This window comes from Talpa occidentalis, unplaced genomic scaffold (genome assembly GCF_014898055.3).
Source record: "Talpa occidentalis isolate TD23 unplaced genomic scaffold, MPIMG_talOcc4v2.1 talOcc4.9, whole genome shotgun sequence".
Classification (NCBI taxonomy): domain Eukaryota; kingdom Metazoa; phylum Chordata; class Mammalia; order Eulipotyphla; family Talpidae; genus Talpa; species Talpa occidentalis.
Window position 1 is genome coordinate 82,639,491 of NW_023605305.1, and position 21,053 is coordinate 82,660,543.

Sequence of the window (21,053 nt, forward strand, 5' to 3'; positions counted from 1 at the left end):
AGTGTCATACCCTAAGCAGAGGAATTCAAACAGAAATCACAGAAAAAAAGTCATGGCTATGAGTGAGTGACTTAGAATGAATGACCTTTAAATTGCCACCAACATGACTGAGAAAAAGCTGTGGAGGCTGGACAAGCCTGAAACTTACATTTCAGAGTCCTCCCAAAACGGGGGAAGCTTCCAGCAATGGTCCCACCTGCCCTGAATCTCCCCTCTCCCCATTTGAGTCCCAGGAAAGAATAACAGAAAATCTTAAAATTTTCAGCTTTAGGGCCTCTCCATTTATCTCCAGAAGGATCCAGACTTTCTCCATAGACATCTGGATATAACACTAACATTTTTTTTTTTTTAATTTAAAGTTAAATGAGGGCCTCCCTGGTGGCGCAAGGGATTAAGCACTGCACTATGAAGCAATCCCCAGCCTCTGCGGCACGAGTTCGATCCCCGGCTACCCAGGGAGCATCCCACATGAGGAAGCAGACCTCTCTTGTGTCACCAGCTGCTCCCCTCCACAGTGTATTTTGGGTGATCTGCCTGTTCTGTTTCCCACTCTGTCTCTGGTGGATCCCATCACCCCCCGCATCTCTGGCCTGTACCCCAGATTTGTATGCATAAATAAATCTTTTTTAAAAATAAAGTTAAATGAGAACCAAATTTAAAGGGGAATGGGCCTGAGAGGACACCTCAATATCCATGAATAAAAGTTTAAATGCTTGGAATTTCTAAATTTAAGAGTGACTGATAGATAAAAGATGGTAACAACTTACTTTTCCAATCTAAAAAGATCAGGAAACACTCCCCCCCATTTTTTTCAGTCTATGGGTCTCTTACTGCTTGTCATTTCCTGGACTCTTTGCAGTAACTTTTCAGCTTTTTTTTTCTGTGCCACTGTCCCCATTTTAAATAATGTGGAGTGTGCCCCAGAGTGAAAACTGGGTCCAGTTCCAATTTGGTACCTGTACGTTTGAGCCTTCACCTTGAACTTAACCCCTCCAAGTCTTCCTATCTTCCTCTGATAAGGAGGGCAGGCTGGAAACATAACTGTAATGCAGAAGCTAATGTTTTTATTATTAAAAAATAGAGAAAGTAATCTAAACAATTAGAGAATCACATAAAAGGAACAAGTGACAGGCTGGCCCGGGACCATTTGCCCCATGGAGTAGCCATATTCACTTGGGAACATTCTTCCAAGACTGTATAAAGTGGGGGAAAAAAATAGCATCAACTATATTATACTATTCTGAATTTTTTTCTTCTGAGTGAGCAATAAATTATTCTTTTCTGACATATAAGGCAAGTTCTATGAGGCTAGGGATCTTCTCCTTCGTCTAATGTATTTCTAGGAGCTAGGACAGTGTCAGAGCTCAAATTAAATGCCAGTAACTATTCATTGAAGGAAGCTCCTTCCTGTCAGATCCAGTGCCAGTTCTGTGGGGTCAGAAGTGTATTTGTTTGGTCTCTTTCTATGGTCTCAACACCAGAGCATGCCTGGCATATAATAAGCATAATAAATATTTGTTGAACTGGTAAAGCAACTCCAGGAAGAAAGCACCAAACTCTTTTTAACTGCACTCGTGTGCCAATGTACCACCGTAACCACTTCTTCCAACTACCAATGGGAAAAGCCTTACCAAATCACTACTTTCACCGCACCCGTATACACACCCTCGTTTAAAGAGATTTGTAGAATATCTTTTTAGGGGAGAATTGGGGGAAACCACTAACCTGGTCCAAATATGTTCTGAAGTCCCTTCCCTTTAGAAATTCTTAACTTTAAAATACTTATGATTAATTTTACAGCTTGCCTGAGAGCACTGCCTATAATTTTGCAAAATGATCTCCCTTACATACCTCAGTGTTTCCCCAAACTGTCTAGATGCTGCCAAACACCATAATTCACACAACAAGACTGCAGGAAAGACCCAGAAACAAGCAGACTGCCAGCATCCTGGGTGACCAGCATCTTTTACTTGCAGCATCGAGTTCAGCCATCACCTGGGGAGCACTGGAGTTTCAGGCAGCAACAAGACCATATTGTGTATCATTCTTTATGTGCTGAAGAGGGAGACAGACAAGAGTAACAACTCCCCAGGGCTGTGCTGAGAGAGGATGCTGAGAACACAAAGCCTGGAGCAGAGCAGATGGGAGCTGGGGGGATTTGTGAGTTTTCCAAGAAGCAAGGCTATACAGCCAGGATCTGTCAGAACCCAACGTAGAAAAGTCCCTCAAGAAAGTACATTTCTGATGATTTAATTTTTTCACTCCAAAGATACTTAGTGAATTTCTATTATGTCTGAGAGCTGGGCCAGGCCCTGGAGAGGTAGCAACAGCTGACTACTGTCTTCCCATCAAGGATCTGATGCTGATAGGAACAGATCTCGGAATTGCTGCTTTCCACAAGGAAACAGAATCCACATCCGAGTCACTGCTTCTCTTCTATGGAAAATCCAGCTCATGAATGGAGAAGTTGGTCAGAGACATTTCCCTTTCAAAGCACCCCAAGCAGAACCTGGCCACACAAACTGAGCATACTTCCCTTTTTCCAGCGCCTCCTACACACAGTAGTCTCTCACGTGGTCTCCCCATAACTGAGGCAAAGGAGTGCAGGGGCACTCACTGCAGGGAAGCCAACATTCAAAGAAGAGTAAACCTGGATATTCAGAGGGAACTTTCTAGAACCTTCTAGTCCTACTCCAGTAGTTGCTTGACCCTTCATGGATCACAGATCTCTTTGAAAATCTGTGACTTCTTTGGCCTTTCTGTACCAAAAAGAGACATAGCCATGTATTGGCACATCATTTCCCTCTATTTTCAGGAGCTTCAGGGTCACCAAGGACTGATTTTACAGCCATTCCAGAGACCCCCATATTAGAATTCCTACCCATATGAGCACCCTGACAATAACTGAGATGAATAGTTCTGTCCACTGGGATCTGGAGGTACCATTGTACCTAAGTCAGTGGGTTCCAGTTCAATACACTGTGAGCTAACTAGCATCAGAAAATGGGCCATTCAGGCTTGGTAGTGATGGGACAGATCTTCCAGGAACAGCCAGCAGACACTTCATGGCTTTCAAAGGAGACAGCACCAAGCTCAAAAAAGAAGCCTCTGGAGTCGAGGGTGATGAAAGGTCAGGATGGCTGCTCGGGGATGACAGAGCAGTAATATGCATAGGGATCCTCCATTTCGTATGCGTTCTCCTCGATGACGTAGTTCTCCTCGATGACGTAGATGTTCTCCTCCGAGCGACATCCCTGTGCTGCCATGTTGGCTAACCCTGAGGGGGCTATGTTGACTGAAGTAACCAGGCTGTGGGAACAGAAGATTGCCCTTGAGTTAAGCAATTCCAGGACAAGGCAGGGTTAGGGGAACAGGCTTGTTGAAGACTAGGGAAAAACATAAAACAGCAATATGATAATTTGGGGAACAATACAGTGGAAAATTTATCTTAATTTTCTTTTTTTTTTAAGATTTATTTATTTATATAAGAACTGGCGTACAGGCCAGAGGCACGGGGTGGGGAGGTGAGAAGATTCAGAACAGGCAGACTGATGAAATACACTGCTGAGGGAGCAGCAGGTGAGACAGGAGAGGTCTGCTTCACCATGTGGGATTCTCGCCCGCCAGCCAGGATCGAACTCACACTGCAGAAGTTGCGGACAGCCTCACAGTGTGACACTCAAACCCTTGCACCACCAGGGAAGGCCCAGTCTTAATTTTCTTATGGAAAAAAAATGGCATTGTGTTATAGGGAGGCATGAACCAAAGTGCTTAGGTGATGTGTGCAGATGTCTGAAATGTGCTTACAAATGGTGCAGACAAGATATGGGGCCTATAAATACAGAAACATAAGGTAAATGTGTCAAAATGTGAAATGAATTGTTCAGATGAAGGCTCTGTGGTCCCTGTACCATTATTGCAACACTGAAGTGGTTTGAACAATTTCCAAAAGAAAAAGGAAGGAATGTGTTATGGATCCAATCAGAATTGTCTCCATTGCTTACCAGGCTTATGACCTTGGGTAAGACGAGCTTTGTGTTTTTCATTCATTCATTCAAGCAATATTAATGTGTTCCACTCTGGTCTATGCAGCAGGAGCTACAGCCATGTACAAGACACAACACTCCATGCAGGGTACATGTGAATACACTTTGTGACTCCAGCTTCTCCTCTGTAAAATGGGATTTAAAGTGCTCTAGCTCACAGGTTACTGTTAGGAACATTTATTCAATCATCAAATATTTATTTAGTGCCTGCAAAGCATCAGGCACAGGGTTCAGGCATATAGTTGTTAATGTGGTAGACAAGTTCCTAGCTTTCTCTAGAGCTTACCTTTATAGGAAGAGATGAAATTAATCAAATAATTTCACAAATAATGTATTAATGTATGTAAATGCATACCTATGAAAACAATCACAATTTCTCTTTATTTTCTCTTGAATCTTATTTTTTAAACTTTATTTATTGTTATTGAAGTACCACTGTTAGTGTCAAAATCTTCTTAGTGTTCGGCCTCCCCGGTGGCACAGTGGGTTGAGTGCAGCGCTGTGAAGCTGTCCGCAGCCTCTGCAGTGCCGGTTCAATTCCTAGCTGGCCAGGGAGATTCCCACATGGTGTGGCAGACCTCTCCTGCCTCACCCGCTGCTCCCTTCAGCAGTGTCTTTGGTCTGTCTGCCTGTTCTGTTCCCCACTCTGTCTCTGGTGAATTCTCTCACCCTCCTGAACCTCTGACTGTGCCCCAGTTCTTGTGTAAATAAATAAATCTTTAAAAAAAAATCTTGTTAGTGTTTAGGATTTCTCCCCTAAGGTATGGTCACCATAGCTTTCCTACCATCAAAGCACCCATAGTCCTCTACCATAGTCCATTGTCTCTTCCGCCCTCCAATTTCTCCTCTACACCTTCCCCTCCTCCTATGAATGCCTCAGTTCTATGGTCAGCTTTCAAGAATTGGTTGTAACGTTTGTCTTTGACCCTTATGTTTGGTTTCTCTATATGTCCACATATAAGTGACAGCATCCTATATTCATCATTCTCCTTCTGACTTACTCTATTTAGCATAATCCCTTCTGGCTCCATCAATGTTGCTGCAAGTAGCATGAATTTATCTTTTTAGATGGCTGAGTAATATTCCATTATGTATATCTACCACATATTGAGACAAAGATCACATTTCAAGTGTTAGGCCTAAAAAGGAATACTGGTCTAGATGTACTAATACAATATTCTATTTGACCTTATTAGACTTTTTTACTACAGATGCTTGTCTTCATAATTATACTGGCTATACTTAGTCTAAAATTATTAGTTGCTTAGATCATACTCAATGCACAGAGTCATTTTTTCTTGATGCATATTGCATTTTACCCATATGCCAAATATCACTAAAATCTAGTAAAAATTATATAAACTTTGTCTATATGGAAGAGGTGCGTGTGTGCTTGTGTAGTTAGGAATGAAAGCAAAGACTGAGACAGAGTAAAACAGTGGTACTCAAGCCTGTTTGTATATTAGTATCTCCTGGAAAACTTTGGGGAAAATGCCTTCACTTAGGCCTCATCCCTTAAGATTCTGACCGATTTGCTCTGGAGCTGGCAACAATCTAAGTGTCCTAGATGATTCTACCAATCAAAGATAAGGCTCTGAGTTTCTTGTTCACTTCTGTGACCCCATTTCCAGGCCATAGTCTAGAGATAGGAGGTGCTCAATTAGTGAAAGAACCAGCTTTCTGAAAACAAAAAATCCATTCCTCTAGAAATGAATAAGCATTTCCTATCAATGGGAAGACAAACTGTATACCTTCACTTTAGGAGGACAGATGCTAAAGAGATAAACTGAGCTTCAAGTGGAATTTTCATTTGCTAAATCTAGGCCTAAAGCAAAAGAAGCACAAGGTTAAATCCCAAAGTCTCAGGGCAGGCTGCCTTAGAGCCAGGACACACTAGAGTAGAGACCTCCTAGAGTCCCACGTTCCCCTACCTGCCCATTATTCTTACCTTGAATTCTGTAACTTCTCTTTCCTATGAGAATAACCTAGGCAAAAGGTAGAAGAAAAGTCAATTTAAAACCGTTTACATAAAATAAATAAGAAATAAAATGGACTCACTGGAGGCAAGGATGATTTAGGGCATTCTGATATCCCCTTTGGTTGAATTAATTCAAACTACTGACATGTATGTAAGTTTTTTACAGGAACTATACTAGACAGTAATAAAGGTACATTTCTTCATATTTAACAAACACACAGAGCATCTCCTGTGTGTCTGGAGTGAGCTAATCCTTGGAATGCAAAGGGAAATTATGAGTCCTGGTTTCAGAAAGCGGTGTTATAGTAAGGAGGGTATTTAAAAACTAATAAACTAATAAATAGGAAAAAATAATCATTTCAAATTGTGATTGATATAAAGGAACCCAACAATGAACTGGAAAAGATAACAGAGAAGTTAGTCAGGCAAAATCTCAGTTCTGAAAGGAAAGAATGAGTCAGCCAAGTGAGGAGCCGGGGAGGATCCACTTCAAAGAACTTCTGGGTAACAATTGTGGGAAGCATCTGAAACTGACAAAAGGGCCAGAATAATAAAGTGATCAAGACAAGGTCTGAGCCTTAGGCTGGGGTGGGATCCCACAGACACTTCTAAGTCACATCATTAAGAGTTTGATCTATAAACGTCATAGAAGGACAGAAAGCTGACCTGATTGAGTTTTAAGACCACTCTAGCTATGTGGAGAATCGATTCAAAGCAGGTATAAAAACTAAGGAGTAGAGATGATGATATCTCAGAGTAAGGTTACCACCTTACTGAAAGAAATGCTGATTAATTGATAGATTCTAGATATATTTTGGAGACAGGCTTTGCAGGGACTGAAGTTGGACTGGGTGTGGAGGGAAGAAAGCAGATGCAAAGATTAAGTAATCAGATGGATGTGGTAAAGACTATGGAGGGGACTGAGATTCTGAGAATGGAATATTCAACCCAGAGCTCCATCTTGAACATGTTAAATGGGGAGATGTTTACATGGATATCACCATTAGACAGCTCGACAATCAGCCCCAATAGTCCTAGATCTAGGGAGAAATCAGAGATGACATTTAAGTCTATGGGAATATAGGTCACACCTAGAGGTTGCAGAGAGGTGGGGAGGGCCTGCCCGAGGAACCTCAGTATCTAAAAGTAGGCAGAAGAAGGAATAACAAAAGTGACAGAAAAGGAATAGCCAAATGAAGAGGGAGAGTGGTGCTTCAGAAGCCAAGACAAGGAACGAGTTCTAGAATAAATGAGAATCAACTTGGTTGAGTATTGCTGAAAGACTGAAGCCAGGGCTGAACTTCCAGTTCAGATGCTCAATTCTTTTTTTTTTTTTTTTTTTCCCTAAGACTGCTTATTTATGGTGCTCAATTCTCAGCCTCCACTGCAATCTCTTGGTAAACCAGGTAAGTGTGGGTGGGGTTTTTTCTTTCTGGGAAGAGGTTATTTACTGATAATGACAGGATAACATTATGGTGACAGGCAAGTCAGCCCTGGCTTCAAACCCTGTGGGCAAATGAGTTAAGCAGTCCTTGTGGAAGTAGTTATGAAGATTTAGTGCATAGAAACCACATGGCTGCTTCAAGCCACATGGCTAGTGTGACTCATCCAGCCCAGTTTTCCCTGGACAGTCACTCTGTTTTTGCACTGGAATGCTCATGTTTTAGGAGCCCTGTTCAATCCTGGGCAAACCTGGGGTGGGTAGTCCCCTGATGCACATTAGTGAGAAAAGTGCTAGGTACTGGGAATTAGCTTCTGCCCTCAAGAGAAGAGATGACAACTATAAACTACAACTATATGACAAGAGTGAGCTTTGGGGTAATGGGGAGTTTCGCCTAGATAGTGCTGATGGTTTCCAGGTGTAATTAGCTATCAAGTTAAACACACTTCAAAGAACCAGTTATTGAGCATTAATCACACTTTAATTATTTTTTTTAAAAATAAAGGTAAGTAACAGGGAAAGAAGTGTATGGTGAGTGTCTCAGAGCAATACAAAGGTTGCAATCCGGCTCATCTTGTGGGCCCTCCCTCGGGCGTTAGCCTGAGAAACAAATCAGATAGAAAAAATGCCCAGAAGGAACTGAGTTTCTTCTTTGTGTTTCCTTATAGACCTGGGCATATTCCGGAATTAAATAGTTTTGTTTTCTTAATGAAGAGAACAGAAACTGGAATCAGCTTGCCTGGATCTGAATTCCAGCTTTGCCACTTGTTATTGGGAAACCTTGGAAGTGGTTTCTCACAATGCGTCTGTCTCTCCCTCGCTGTCCGGTGGGGATCTTACCACAGACATGCACCTGCCCACCTTAGAAATCACCAGTGCCTGCCTGTCACTTGGGAAGCACCAAATAAAAGTCATTGTAAAGTATTTAGTCTAATTACCCTTAGGGATAATGGATTTTTATCTGCTATCAAAAGCTTTTTGCCTGATATCAACAGTTCTATCTGATGTGGTTCCTACATGAATAGTTCCTTATCAGAAAGGAAAGAGAGAGCAACATCAACCTACTTACATTTGAAAATCATAACACCAAAGATAAGGAGCAGAAGCATCCCAGCAGACACCCCTGCTCCCACATAGATGACGCTCATCCTGGAGCCAGTGGGGCCGACCTCAGCAGCCAATGAATAATTTTGCTGTGGAAACGAAAAGAGATTTGAGTAAGAGGCCAGAGCCACTCTGGGCTCAGCCATCCTGGCCACGGGCATTGGGGACCATCCTCCTTAGAATCACAGGAGGTAGGACTTTGTAACCACACACCATTGCTCCCTACTTGAAGAGCCTCAACCACCTAAAGGTAGTGGTACACTTGCACTGTGGTGTAATAACTGATAGGGGTACCCAATATTACCTCAGTTAAAAATAAATAGAGATGGAATTTTAAAAAAGAAGGGGATGAGCTTAATCTCTGCAGTCAGGGGCCTCCCTGGTGGCGCAAAGGGTTAAGACACAGCACTATGAAGCGTCCTCAGCCACTGCAGCACAAGTTTGATCCCCAGGCAGGGAGGTGATCCACATGGCGCAGCAGACCTCTCCTGTCTTGCCCGCTGCTCCCTCAAGCAGTGTATTTCAGTACATCTGCCTGTTCTGGTCCCCACTCTATCTCTAGTGAATGCTCTCACCCCTGCATCTCTGGCCTGCTCCCCAGCTCTTTTATGCATAAATAAATAAATCTTTAAAAAAAAAAAATCTGCAGTCAACTGGAGAGGGAAATTTGCCCTCCGTGCTGGGTCAAGAAGACACTGCTCTTAAGCACCCCCCCCCAAACAAAAATGGACTTTAGAGGGGAGACTTGCTTATTATTCAAGATCCCCTGGGGGTCCAGGTAATTTCATAGGGGTCTAAATTCAGCATCTGGCAATGAAACCTGGATTTTCGTAGAAAATTTCAGATTTCAGAGCCAGGATGCTGCTGGCAGACCTTCCTGTGTTCAGATCCCAGCTCCATCCCCAAGAGCTGTGTCCTATTATAGAATTATCAGAAAAACTAAAGGACAAAAATATAGAGAGTGCCTGGTACCGGGGCTGGTACATGACAACTGCTCCTGGCAGCTACCACTGCTGTGCTTCTAATTAGTAGGATTTTCTAATCACTGAGAGTCACACAGAAAATCCTTCTGCTTCTATAATTTCCATCCATGTTCCCCCTTGAAAAACAATAAACAATTTGGAAACTAAGACAGAATATAGAGAAAGAAAAGGAAAGGAACAGTCAAACTGAACCAAAACAAACCCTTAAAAAGTGATGTTAGAATTGAGGCTGGGGGCGGGGGAAGGTGGAAGCAAAGCAGGGGGCTCAATGCTGGAGGACTGGTGGGCGCGGAGGGGCAGACTTTGGTGGTAGGTGTGGTATGACAACGTGCATCTACCCAAGGAGGGGTGAACCTATACAATGTTGTAAACAAATGTTAACCTCAATGAAAAAAAAAAACATTTAAAAAATAGAACTAAAATATCAAGGAAATTAAATTTTCATTTCTTCATCCAGCATTTACTTCAGGTGCCATATACAGGCATGCTAATGTGCAGCCAGTATTGGGGCACAGGGGCACTGCCAGGGCACTCACTAATCACAAAGACGAAGCAACAGACACAAAATGTGAAGATGCAGACAGGAGGTTCAATGGCTGAAGATGCCGTAGAGAAGGCTGAAGGCAGAGCTGTCAGCTTGCTTCCCAGGATGCTTCCCTTCTCCGCTGAGAAGGTGGAGGACACTAACATCATGCTTAGTGGGACTAGTGCTTCATTTATATCTATATATATAAATTCATGGCTTAGAATATCCCCAGTGAGTATCTTCACACACATCAATAAACTTAATCAAAACACTCTTTCTCATCAGAGTGACAAAAGAAAGAAGACACATACTCTGGGGAGGTGGAGGGGTGTTGAGGCCTCCCCAAGGGATGAGGTGGTGATCTCTGAGGAGAGAGGCAAATGCTTATGGCTTCCTGTCAGTTTCCTGCACTGGTGATGTGCCAGGGGCTGGTGCACCAGGCTGCGCACTACAGGCAACAAGGTGGCACTGTCACGCTAGGTGGCACTGAAGCTATGGGAGGAGAAGGCATTTTCCCCAAGGAAGAGCAAGGAGGAAGATGAAAGCCTTGCTCCACTCTGATCTAAACACAATGTTGGGGCCTCCCCTAGTGGCGCAGCAGTTGAGTGCTGGGCTGCGAAGCTGCCTGCAGCCTCTGCAGCGCCGGTTCAATCCCCAGCCTCTGGGCGAGGGTCCCACATGGCGCACAGACCTCTCCTGCCGCCCACTGCTCCCCTCAGCAGTGTACTTCGTCGGTCTGCCTGTTCTGTTCCCCACTCTGGCTCTGGTGAAATCTCTCATCCTCCTGCGCTTCTGACTGTACCCAGTGCTTGTATAAATAAATAAATCTTTTAAAAAATAATAAAAAAAAGATAAACACAATGTTGGCTGGAAACTTACTGTTACTGTTTGATTTTCATCATGAAGGGTCGCCTGGGTCTGGTTCTGGGTTTCTGCTACAAAGAGGAAAAATAGCCAACAGAATGGTTAAATATGTTTTTTTTTTTTTTTTTTTTTTTTTTTTAAATATTAAATTTTATTTTTATATTCCCCCATACAATTCAGAATGGTTAAATATGTTTTATCTGAGTTTAAAAAAAAAAACAACCTCAAAACCCAAACAAACCCTTGAAATCTGATTGGAGAACTGAGGCTGCAGAAGTGGAAGGAGGAGGATGGGGAGCACCGAGGAGAAGGTAGAGGAGGCTAAGGTGGAAGATTATGGTGCCTTAGTGTTAGGTGTGGTGTGGTAGCATGCACAGAGGTGTGAGCCTGTGCCCCTAAGTCATGCACAGTGTTATAAACCAATGTTAACTCAATAAAAATAATACAATTAAAAAATAAATATTGATTAATATGGTTACAAGAAAGATTTTCAATGGAATTTGGAGCACTGTATGCCTGATTTCCTATCTGTTGGGCAGTGAAATAACAAGTCTAGATCTAGATGTAATTTTAGCATGGCCATAAATTCAATTCTATACCTGAAAAGTAAAATATGAAAGATGCCCATAAACCTAGTTGAAATTAATTCTACTCTAATCTCTTCACAATCATTAACAGGGAGACCAGCAAAATGAGCCCAACAAGCCAACCTTAAAAAGACCACATTTTGGGGGGCCTCCCTGGTAGTGCAAGGGGTTAAGACGCAGCACTATGAAGCTATCCACAGCCACTGCAGCACGAGTTCAAACCCCAGCCAGGGAGTGACCCACATGGCACAGCAGACCTCTCCTATCTCTCCTGCTGCTCCCCTCAGCAGTGTATTTCAGTAAATCCACTTGTTCTGCTCCCCACTCTCTCTCTGATGAATCCTCTCAACCACCACATCTCTGGCCTGCACCCCAGCTCTTGTATGCATAAGTAAATAAATCTTAAAAAAAAAAATTAAATGACCACATTTTTTTCAATGAAAAATAATGAACCAAACTACTTTTGTTTTATGAAATGGAGACTTGTGCCGAATATATGTGTTTTGCTACATCCACAGGATTTTCCAGAATTCTAACAATGTAGCACTCAGGTAGGCATTCCATTGTAATTAAACTTGCAGAGATAACAAAAGTTCATTTTCTTGAATGAGTTTAACATTTACTCAATAAGAGGGAGATGGAGTTTGACTGCCTAAAAATGAAAATGATAACAATATCTACAATTCATCAGGAGCAGGCACAGTGCTAACTCTTTAAGTACTTTAAGTTCAGTGTGCAAAATAACTGCCCTAAAGGAGTTATTTTAGTTGATCACACAGATGAAAAGGCTGAGTGTTAAGAAGTGTATTGACGTTCCGTGGGTCACACAGTTTAGTGCATCATGACCTTTCAATTACGACCTTCCAAGTCCTGTGGCTTTAAGCAGACTCTTTACCAGCTACCTTCAACAATCTTCGGGCCAGCCTCGTCTCCGCCCAGCTGTTAATTGTTTCCTTTTCACTCACTTGCTTATTTTCTCAGGGGCCCAATTCAGTGGATGAACATATCACATTCTTTATACCAGGCAAGGGACCAAGCAGTGAGCAAGATGGGTACAGGCCCTGATCTCAGAGACAACACATTCTAAACTGCAACAGACTGTGAGCTTTGGGGGAACTGAACATGCCTACTCATTCTTCTGGCTGAGTCAGAGGTGCTGGTGTTTCTTCTCTGTCAAGTCACTTTCCGGAAGCCCCCAACGCCTGAACTTTTTAACACTGGTTTAACAGACTATGATTTTAATGTTATAAAAACAGCCTGGAATTTTTTTTTTTTTAGGAAAGAAAACTTATCTTCCACTTCCCTTTGTTCCTCATCTCCCAAAAGGAAGTTGAAGTATAAAAACATTGGTGGAAATGGTGGAACATGAAGCTCAATCACACACAAGATCTTTGAATGTTAAGTCCAGTTTCTGCTTCCAAGGAGTTATTTTTCTTGGTGTAAATGGTAAGACTGATGACTTTTTTTAATTCATTATCCAGTGAAAATGAACAATAAAATGGAACACTAAAAGGTTACTATTTTCAGAGACAGCCATCAGGAGGATGTGTGTGAGAGGGGCAGGGTGTGAGGACAGCTGGAGGAAGTTGCAGTGTTTTTTCCTAGAAAACCCAAGACTTAGCTGGGCAGGGGGGTAGATGTGATGGTCTTAAAAGTGTACAAATTCAATAGTTACCACCTAGTCCACATTATGTGCCAGACATGGTATTTAGCACTTAACATGTACAATCTTTTAATTTTCACTACAATCATTAGGGAATATTATTTTCCCATTTTTCAGAAAAAGAAACAGAGTCTCAGAAAGGTACTTTTAACCCAAGATCACACAGCTCTTAATTTGCAAACCTGAGATTCGCATCAACTCTACCTCTAAAACTGAGGGATCACAGGGACCCAATCCTTAAACTTTAATTTGTTGAGACTCCAGTGTACTTTTACTAACAGGTTAAATCTAACCACCTTCCACTTTAAAAGACACATGTTGGGCCTCCCTGGTGGCGCAAGGGGTTAAGCACCGCACTATGAAGCAATCTGCAGCCTCTGCAGCCTGAGTTCGATCCCCAACAAGCCAGAGAGAAACCCCCATGGCACAGCAGACCTCTCCTGTCTTGCCCACTGCTCCCCTCAGCAGTGTATTTTAATCAGTCTGCCTCCCACTCTGTCTCTGGTGAATCCTCTCAACCCCTGCATGCCTGGCCTGTACCCCAGCTCTTGTATGCATAAATAAATAAATCTTTTAAAAAAATAAAATAAAAATAAAATACATATGTACATAACTACCTATGACTTGACTTACATGTAACTGATCAACATGTTAGATATTGTAGAAATAGTATAAATATCAGTAATTTTAATTTCTCATTTCATTTTTCTATCTTGGATACTATATCTCCTTACTTGCCTATTTGCTTGGGCTTTTGAAAAGCTCAGATTGTAGGTTCTGTGCCTATATTCAAGAGATGGTCCCATGCTTGTTGTCCTAGAGGAAAGGAACTAAGAAGTAAAATTCAAAGGGGAGGAGACAGCTGGTCTGGGTAGAAAAAGCTCTAAGGCAGTGCCCAGCTCACAAGGAAGCAAGCTACCCAGACAGGGAAATGTGTGCATGAGGGATTTCCACCCGCAGGTAACCTTGTTGTCAGGAGACATGGAGCACAAGACAGGCTTGTGGAACTCAGTCACTCCTGGAGCCCCTCCTAGGTGTAGGTTGTAGGATTCTCTAAATGGAATTATGGCATCCAACAGATATCTGGGATGACTTGATTTGCCCACAATGTGGATGGGTGATCATCTCTTCCCACCATATTGAGTTTCCTCACTAACTGCATAATTGGTTGGTAACCAATCACACAACAATATCCAACCAGTTCACAACTACAGTGATGATTCAGTTTTGTGCTTTCTGTGGAGCAGGTGCTGAGCTGGGCAATTGCAAACACTATCCCATTCTCTCTTTACCACCAGCTCAAGATGTAGATTCTGGCATCACCTCATTAAAGAGGAGAGAAATGGAATGTCCCTAACCCTGGGCAACTTTACTAAGACCGCAACGCCAATGTGAAAGCTTCCCGGAGAACCCAGTCTTCTTGTCTCTGAGATTCTAAACAACAATCTTATTCAGCCTCCAAATCTTACTGATAAAATTAATAACAATAGTGAACATGTTTGGAGTAGCTACTATATTCAGACACTGAGTTAACACCATAGGCAATCTTGCCCAATAAAATCCCATCAGGTGGGAATGATGAGATTCATGATATCAGGCTCTGGGACTTAGCTATTACTAAACTCATTTTAGAGAACTAAAGACTAAGCTCTGGACAGTTCAGAAAGGAGAAAGGAGACCAGGACTCTGTGAGGAAATATTTAAGGTTAATCTCCTTGATCAATCTGACCCAGGGTCTGCTCTTTCAACCCTATCTTCTCTTCACAAGCAGCATGGAAAAGTCCTTGCTGAATTACATGAAGAATTTGGCTGCTCCTTCAGATATCAGAATCTGAGAAAGCTGAGGGACTGGATTCCAGTTAGAAGGTGTAGGGTAAATGGAAGTGATCAAGTTTCTCTGCCCTCCCCACAATCAGCATCAGTGATCGACACCCCTGGTCTTACACACGTGCCTGGAGTATGGTGTGGGCATGTGTGAGTGGGCACAGCTGAGCTGAGAGACCCCAGCATGACACCAGAGGACCGTGCAGCAGAGAGCAGCAGAGAGCAGTAGAGACCAGGAGAGAATTCAAATGCCAGAGAGCCCAGGAAGAGTAAAGATTAGCCAGGGACTAGGAGGGCTGCCAGCCTCCTGGCCCCCAGTCTCCCTGCCTGCCTGGTGGTCTCACTAGAAATGGTGTAGAAAGATCATTAAAAGCCTGAAAAAGCCACTGAGGGCTCCAGGACTCTCCTTTACCCGTCTGCCCGGATCCATCGAGAACCTGCTCTGTGCCTTGCTGGCACTACAAAGGGATTCTAGACATCACATATGCCCACACCAAAAGGGACAATTCTTAACAAAAATATCACCAGTCTTCAAGTAAATCAGAAAATAATGACAATGGGGTAAAGTTTTCATAAGATTAAGTCTACTTAAAAGACTGTCCTTTTTATTTTTTTTAAAGATTTATTTATTTATACAAGCACTGGGTACAGTCAGAAGCGCGGGAGGGTGAGAGAATTCACCAGAACCAGAGGGGAGAGCAGAGCAGGCAGACTGACGAAGTACACTGCTGAGGGGAGCAGTGGGCGGCAGGAGAGGTCTGTGCACCATGTGGGACCCTGGCCCAGTGGCCGGGGATCAAACCGGCGTTGCAGAGGTTGCGGGCAGCTTCGCAACCCAGCGCTCAACCGCTCCGCCACCAGGGAGGCCCAAAGACTGTCTTTTTAAAGCAATGATGGCAATTATAGGTAGGAATTTTCTTATCCTTTTTGGCAAAATATGTATTTGTCAAAAATATTTTTTTAGGGGGAGCATCAGGAATTTTTCTGGGTCATAAAGTCCAAAAATATCTAAGCCCTCCCATTGGACAGAAGAGGAAGTCAGTGCAGGGGAGATGAAGAGAAGTGAAAGGCCAGGCCCAGGCCATTGGTGACTCATCCAGGAGCCCCCCAGGGAAAGCCCCTTTTTCCCAGTATAGGTTTGTCTTCACCCCCTCCCTTACCTCAGACACCATCTCAGGAATTCAAACAGTCATGCCTCCACCCCAAAACTGTGTTTCTCACCTTTTTCCTATGCTCGAAATCCTCTGAATTCAGAAACGGGCTCCTGGCAACCCCCTCCCTGACTCTCCCCCACATGTCCTTACCTGAGTGGCATCCTCGGGTGGTGGGCATCCCCAGCAAGGTTGGTGTCGGGGCAGGGGTGACCTTGGCTAAAGTCAGAAGTCAATAGAGTATGAGTGTGTCTCAGAGCAGAGAGCCCCCCAATCCTAGCTTCAGCAGCTAAAACACCAACTCAACACAAGGAAGAGAAACACTTCCTCAACTTCCCAACCCACCTGGGCACCTCCTAGAGAGGCTACCCTCACTGAAAATGTCTGGCTTAGAACCTACAGCCACATGAAGGGCCACCTTCAGGGCTTTGCATAAGATAGCTCAGAAAGTTCTTCCAGCAGCCTAGTGGTAGGTGGTATTATATTTTCTTAAGAGGTCATCAAGTTAAATAACCTGCCTGAGGTTACCAACCAGTAAGAGGCACAGTTGGATTTGAACTGAGTTCCATCAGCCACAAAGAATATGCTCTATGGTCTTCAAACATGCAAGGACACGCGCCACCCCCCCCCCACACACAAATGCTCACACACTCACATACAAATACACACATACACACACACACACACACACAGTCCACTGGTTCTCAAGCCTGTACCTGCCTGCAAGTCGGGGAGAATCACCTGGAGGAGACTTTATCAAATCCAGGGCTCAGACGCTCTCTCCCAAGCATCTGCAGGTGGAAAAGCTCCCCAGGAGATTCTTATGAGCACAATACAAGGCCTTCCCGCCCACCCTATAGATCCAATCAACGAGTTTTAAAGTAGAAGAAGGGGATTCAAATGGCTGGCCATTGCTGAAGCTGCCTGTTTAACTCTAGGTCCTGGTTCCATCCAACCCGCAGCACTGTAATTGGGGCGGTCGGAGGGGAGACAGCTCAGTATATTTAATATGATGCAGGTGATTCTTGCTCCTGACGAGAACTAAGTGGGAGGCCCAGGTCCACTCACCTTTTTTGATGACCAAATCCAAGTTAATTTTTTTATCATTCAGTGGGCCTGGGAACTGGATCCGGCAGCAGTAGGTCCCTTCATCATCCCAGGTCACTTTCTCTATGGTCAAGGACACATCTCCACGCTGAAGATTCCCCTTCAGCTGGTATCTGCTAGATGTTTGATAGTTTATAATTGTTCCATCCGTGCTGAGCACCCGACTTTGACACTGGGTCAAGGGACAAGCTCCCTTGCCCCAGCACATAGGGACCTGGCCCCCGTAGGAAGAATAGTCACAGGGCAGGGAAGCATCCTTCCCCTCCTCCACAATGATCTGCAGCCCTTCCAGAGCACCTGCATGAAGAAGGAAGGAGAGCAATACCTGGTCATGGGTGCTAGGTGGAGGATGCATCCCTGAGAAATGCAAGCCAGGCCTTGAGAGGGAGGAGGAGACACCTGCCAAGCGCTGAGGGGTGGGGAGTGGGAGAGGAATCCCAAGGGCAATTGTTCCCAGGTGTGAGGGCTCAGGATCACAGGTAGCCTGCTTCAGACGCAGGGGCTGGGCTCCAGGCCTGGGGGCCCTGATTCAGCAGGTCTGGGGTGGAACCTAAGAATTGTTCTTGCTAACAAGTTCCCAGGATTTGTGGGTATGGCTGATCTCAGAACTGCACTTTGAAAACCAGTGCCAGGAGAGAATGGCAGGCCCTGGGAGCCCAGGAGAGGTGGCTGATGGAGCCGACAACCAGAAAACATTGCTCCATCCGGGTTACTTGTCTGTGGGTCCACCGAGGACACTTGCCATTCTCGTACAGTCTCGCTTTCTCTTTGAAAGCCAGAGGCACAGCTGAATAAGCAGCTGGTATATTGACATCACTCCCAGGCCATTCTGAGGCATGGAATGAATTGCCTTTGCAAAGGGATATGTGCCTGGTAGAACTCTGAGCAAGGTAAAAGGCAAAATGGAGCTCTCCTCCCCATCTTGGCTCTTTCCCATGGTCCAGGCCCCTCGCCAGGGCACTGGCATCCCACACCCCTCCCCCCCAAACCCCTTCCACCACCACCCCCACACACACTCACACACAGGTGAGTGTGTACATTTCTCTTCTCCTTGCAGTTTACATGTGCATTCTGGACAGGTCACGAGTTATTTACCCATGACATTAGGTGGCTTGGAAACCTTTACTGTTACATCACTGTCCTCATGTCTTTTTCTCACACTCTCCACTCACACAGATTCAAGTTTGTACTTACTTGTAAGTAGTAACAGCAACAGCGGGCCACACTCCCAGTTGAGGTGTGAGCACATGGGTCAGGAGGGAGAAGTGTCAGAAGACCGGCTGTGAGGAGATACCCTGTTAATCCTCCAGTTGAATTGGGTGCTGCCTGGGCTGGTGCCTCCACTGCACAATCCCTGAAGGAATGCCCCACGCCCTGAGTTCCCAGCCTGATGCCTGACGACCAGTGATGCCTCCACCTAAGCCGCCAGGTTGACAGTCATATGAAGGAAATCCTAGTTCTCAGTCATGCTACACCACACACATCCTGTGAGAGTTCTGCTATTTTTCCTGCTAGCATAGACAAAGAGGAAGCAGCGCTTCAGAGGAAGAAGGTGCTGCTTCGTGAGAGTAGAGAGAGCCCATGGCAGCTCCAGAGAGAAGGGTGCAGGGCCAGCCGCCAGCAGGAAGGAACGCGTCCTCCACGCATCCCTGAAGTGAAGTCTGTCAATGGGTCCTTCACTTGACCAGTGTTCATGAAGCGCCCACTATGTGCTGGGCACTGGCTGTGGGGCTGGAGCACAGCCCCAGGAGCGTTCCGTGTAGGTCTTTTCTCCGATCATGAGCTTAGATCTTTGCTCCACTCAGTTGGGTCTGTGGGTCAGCTGGCTGGACCTCAGCTTCTCACTTACACAATTTACAAAGTGAGGAGACTGTGCCAGGGGGTATAAGCACTGTTCTTTACTGCCCTAATATTCAGACTCTCATCAGAACTGTCACCATTTGCTTGGAAAAGACATACTGGGAGGCTTCGCTCCCCTAAGAGATGGAGTCAGGGGCTCCCCATTTGGATTCACCTCAGTCACCAGTTGCCCCTGCTTTCGTACCCCAGGGGCTTCAGATATGAATTGTGAGAAAGTCTGGAGTTCTAGTCATATTTGGTCACCAATGAAACAGCTCAGACTCACAGCCCTGGGACAGTGATGTTCTCTGGAACTCCAGAAATCTTAAGAACCAAGGTTTCTTATAAAAAGGAAGTGAGCTTGAGGCCGCATGGTTTCTGAAACCCTTCAAGCTTCCTCCATCATTTCTTCCTTAATGTGCTTGTCACCCACCTTTATGCCATTAAATGCATTTAATTCAGACACACAGCTTGTCCAAAGGGAGCACTTCTGAGCCTCATTTCATAGGTGGGGAGACTGAGTCCTGTGCAGATTAAAATCTCAAATGTGAGTCCCCCTTAATACCAGATTCTTTCCACTGCAAACTGTATCTTGAATGTCATGTTTGCTCTTAAGGTATCTGACACATAACTAATAACAACCATCAAGTAGCCATAGTCAAGCTCCAGGGGTGGAGCCTGGGGTTAAAGGCCATATTTACTGGGCCTCCCCGGTGGCGCAGCAGTTGAGTGCTGGGTTGTGAAGCTGCCCTCAGCCTCTGCAGCGCCGGTTCAATCCCCGGCTGCTCCCCGGCCACTGGAGGAGTGTCCCGCATGGCGCGCAGACCTCTCCTGCCGCCCGCTGCTCCCCTCAGCAGTGTACTTGGGTCCTTCTGCCTGCTCTGCTCCCCGCTCTGGCTCTGGTGAATTCTCTCACCCTCCCGTGCTTCTGACTGTACCCAGTGCTTGTATAAATAAATAAATAAATCTTAAAAAAAAAAAAAGGCCATATTTACTAACAGCAGGCACACTGAAATGCTCTTGAAACTTTCATATTTTGTGCTTTGGGTTTTTTTTCTATTTCTGTTTTTATTTCTTTGTTATTACTCTGTGTTCCATCCATCTCTGGAATGGTTACTGGGACCATCACTAACAGATTCATTCATTGAACACTAGATGTGAGCCTTCAGGAGCCTGGAAGTCTTCTCTAATTGCTTTCTTTTCTTTTGTGTGCAGGGGACTGTTTCTGAACATTTCTTGTTTTTTCCACTTTTATATCCTTTTATTTTAAAAAAAGGTAATGTTTTCAGATGGATAAAATTTAAAGCCTTAAAAACAGTTACGATTAAGAAGTATGGCCCCCATCCCTCCTATGGGTTCTGTTTTGTAGGTCTTTAATGTATACTAGCAAGGCAAACCCAGATCCAGTACATATTCTTATGCCTTCATTTCTTAGACAAAATAGCATAAAAACTTTTTATACCTTGCATTTTTCCCCCAAGTGTGGCACAAGGCAATTGATGGTCCCTCCTATTATATTACTATTTTATATAAAAATTTTCCAACATCCACAAAAGCAGACAAAATAGTATAAATTCCCAATACACAGATTCTAAATTATCAAACTGTTATTTTAAAACAAGTCCCAGGCATCATGTTATTTCACCATGACAGACTACAACATGCTCTTCTTATTTTTAAGAAATGGACATTCTGCTACATAACCAAAACACCCTGATCACATGTGAGAAGTTCACAATGATGAGCAGCACTTCATCCTCCTGTCCACAAACTCCCCTGAGGACCTCAAATGTGTCCTTTTACAACAGCTCTGTATAAACCCAGACCCACAGCTGGTCTAGACATTGTGTCTGGTGGACCTGTCTCTGATGTTGGGGTAGCATTACTAAACTTGAAAACTAAGCCCCACTCCTTGCCCAGCAGGTTTGGGAGGCTTGAAT

At 44.2% G+C, this 21,053-nt stretch overlaps 1 protein-coding gene across 1 annotated transcript; it reads right to left on the minus strand.

The window, feature by feature from the left end:
• Nucleotides 1–1,279: 1,279 nt before the first annotated feature.
• Nucleotides 1,280–18,523, minus strand: HAVCR2 (hepatitis A virus cellular receptor 2). The gene is made up of 7 exons (XM_037499515.2): nucleotides 18,469–18,523; nucleotides 17,236–17,571; nucleotides 16,321–16,386; nucleotides 10,958–11,013; nucleotides 8,535–8,658; nucleotides 5,995–6,031; nucleotides 1,280–3,309 (listed from the first exon to the last, which is right to left on the minus strand). The coding sequence occupies exons 1-7, from the start codon at nucleotides 18,521–18,523 to the stop codon at nucleotides 3,132–3,134; spliced, it is 852 nt and encodes a 283-aa protein (XP_037355412.1). The 3' UTR covers nucleotides 1,280–3,131.
• Nucleotides 18,524–21,053: the final 2,530 nt, after the last annotated feature.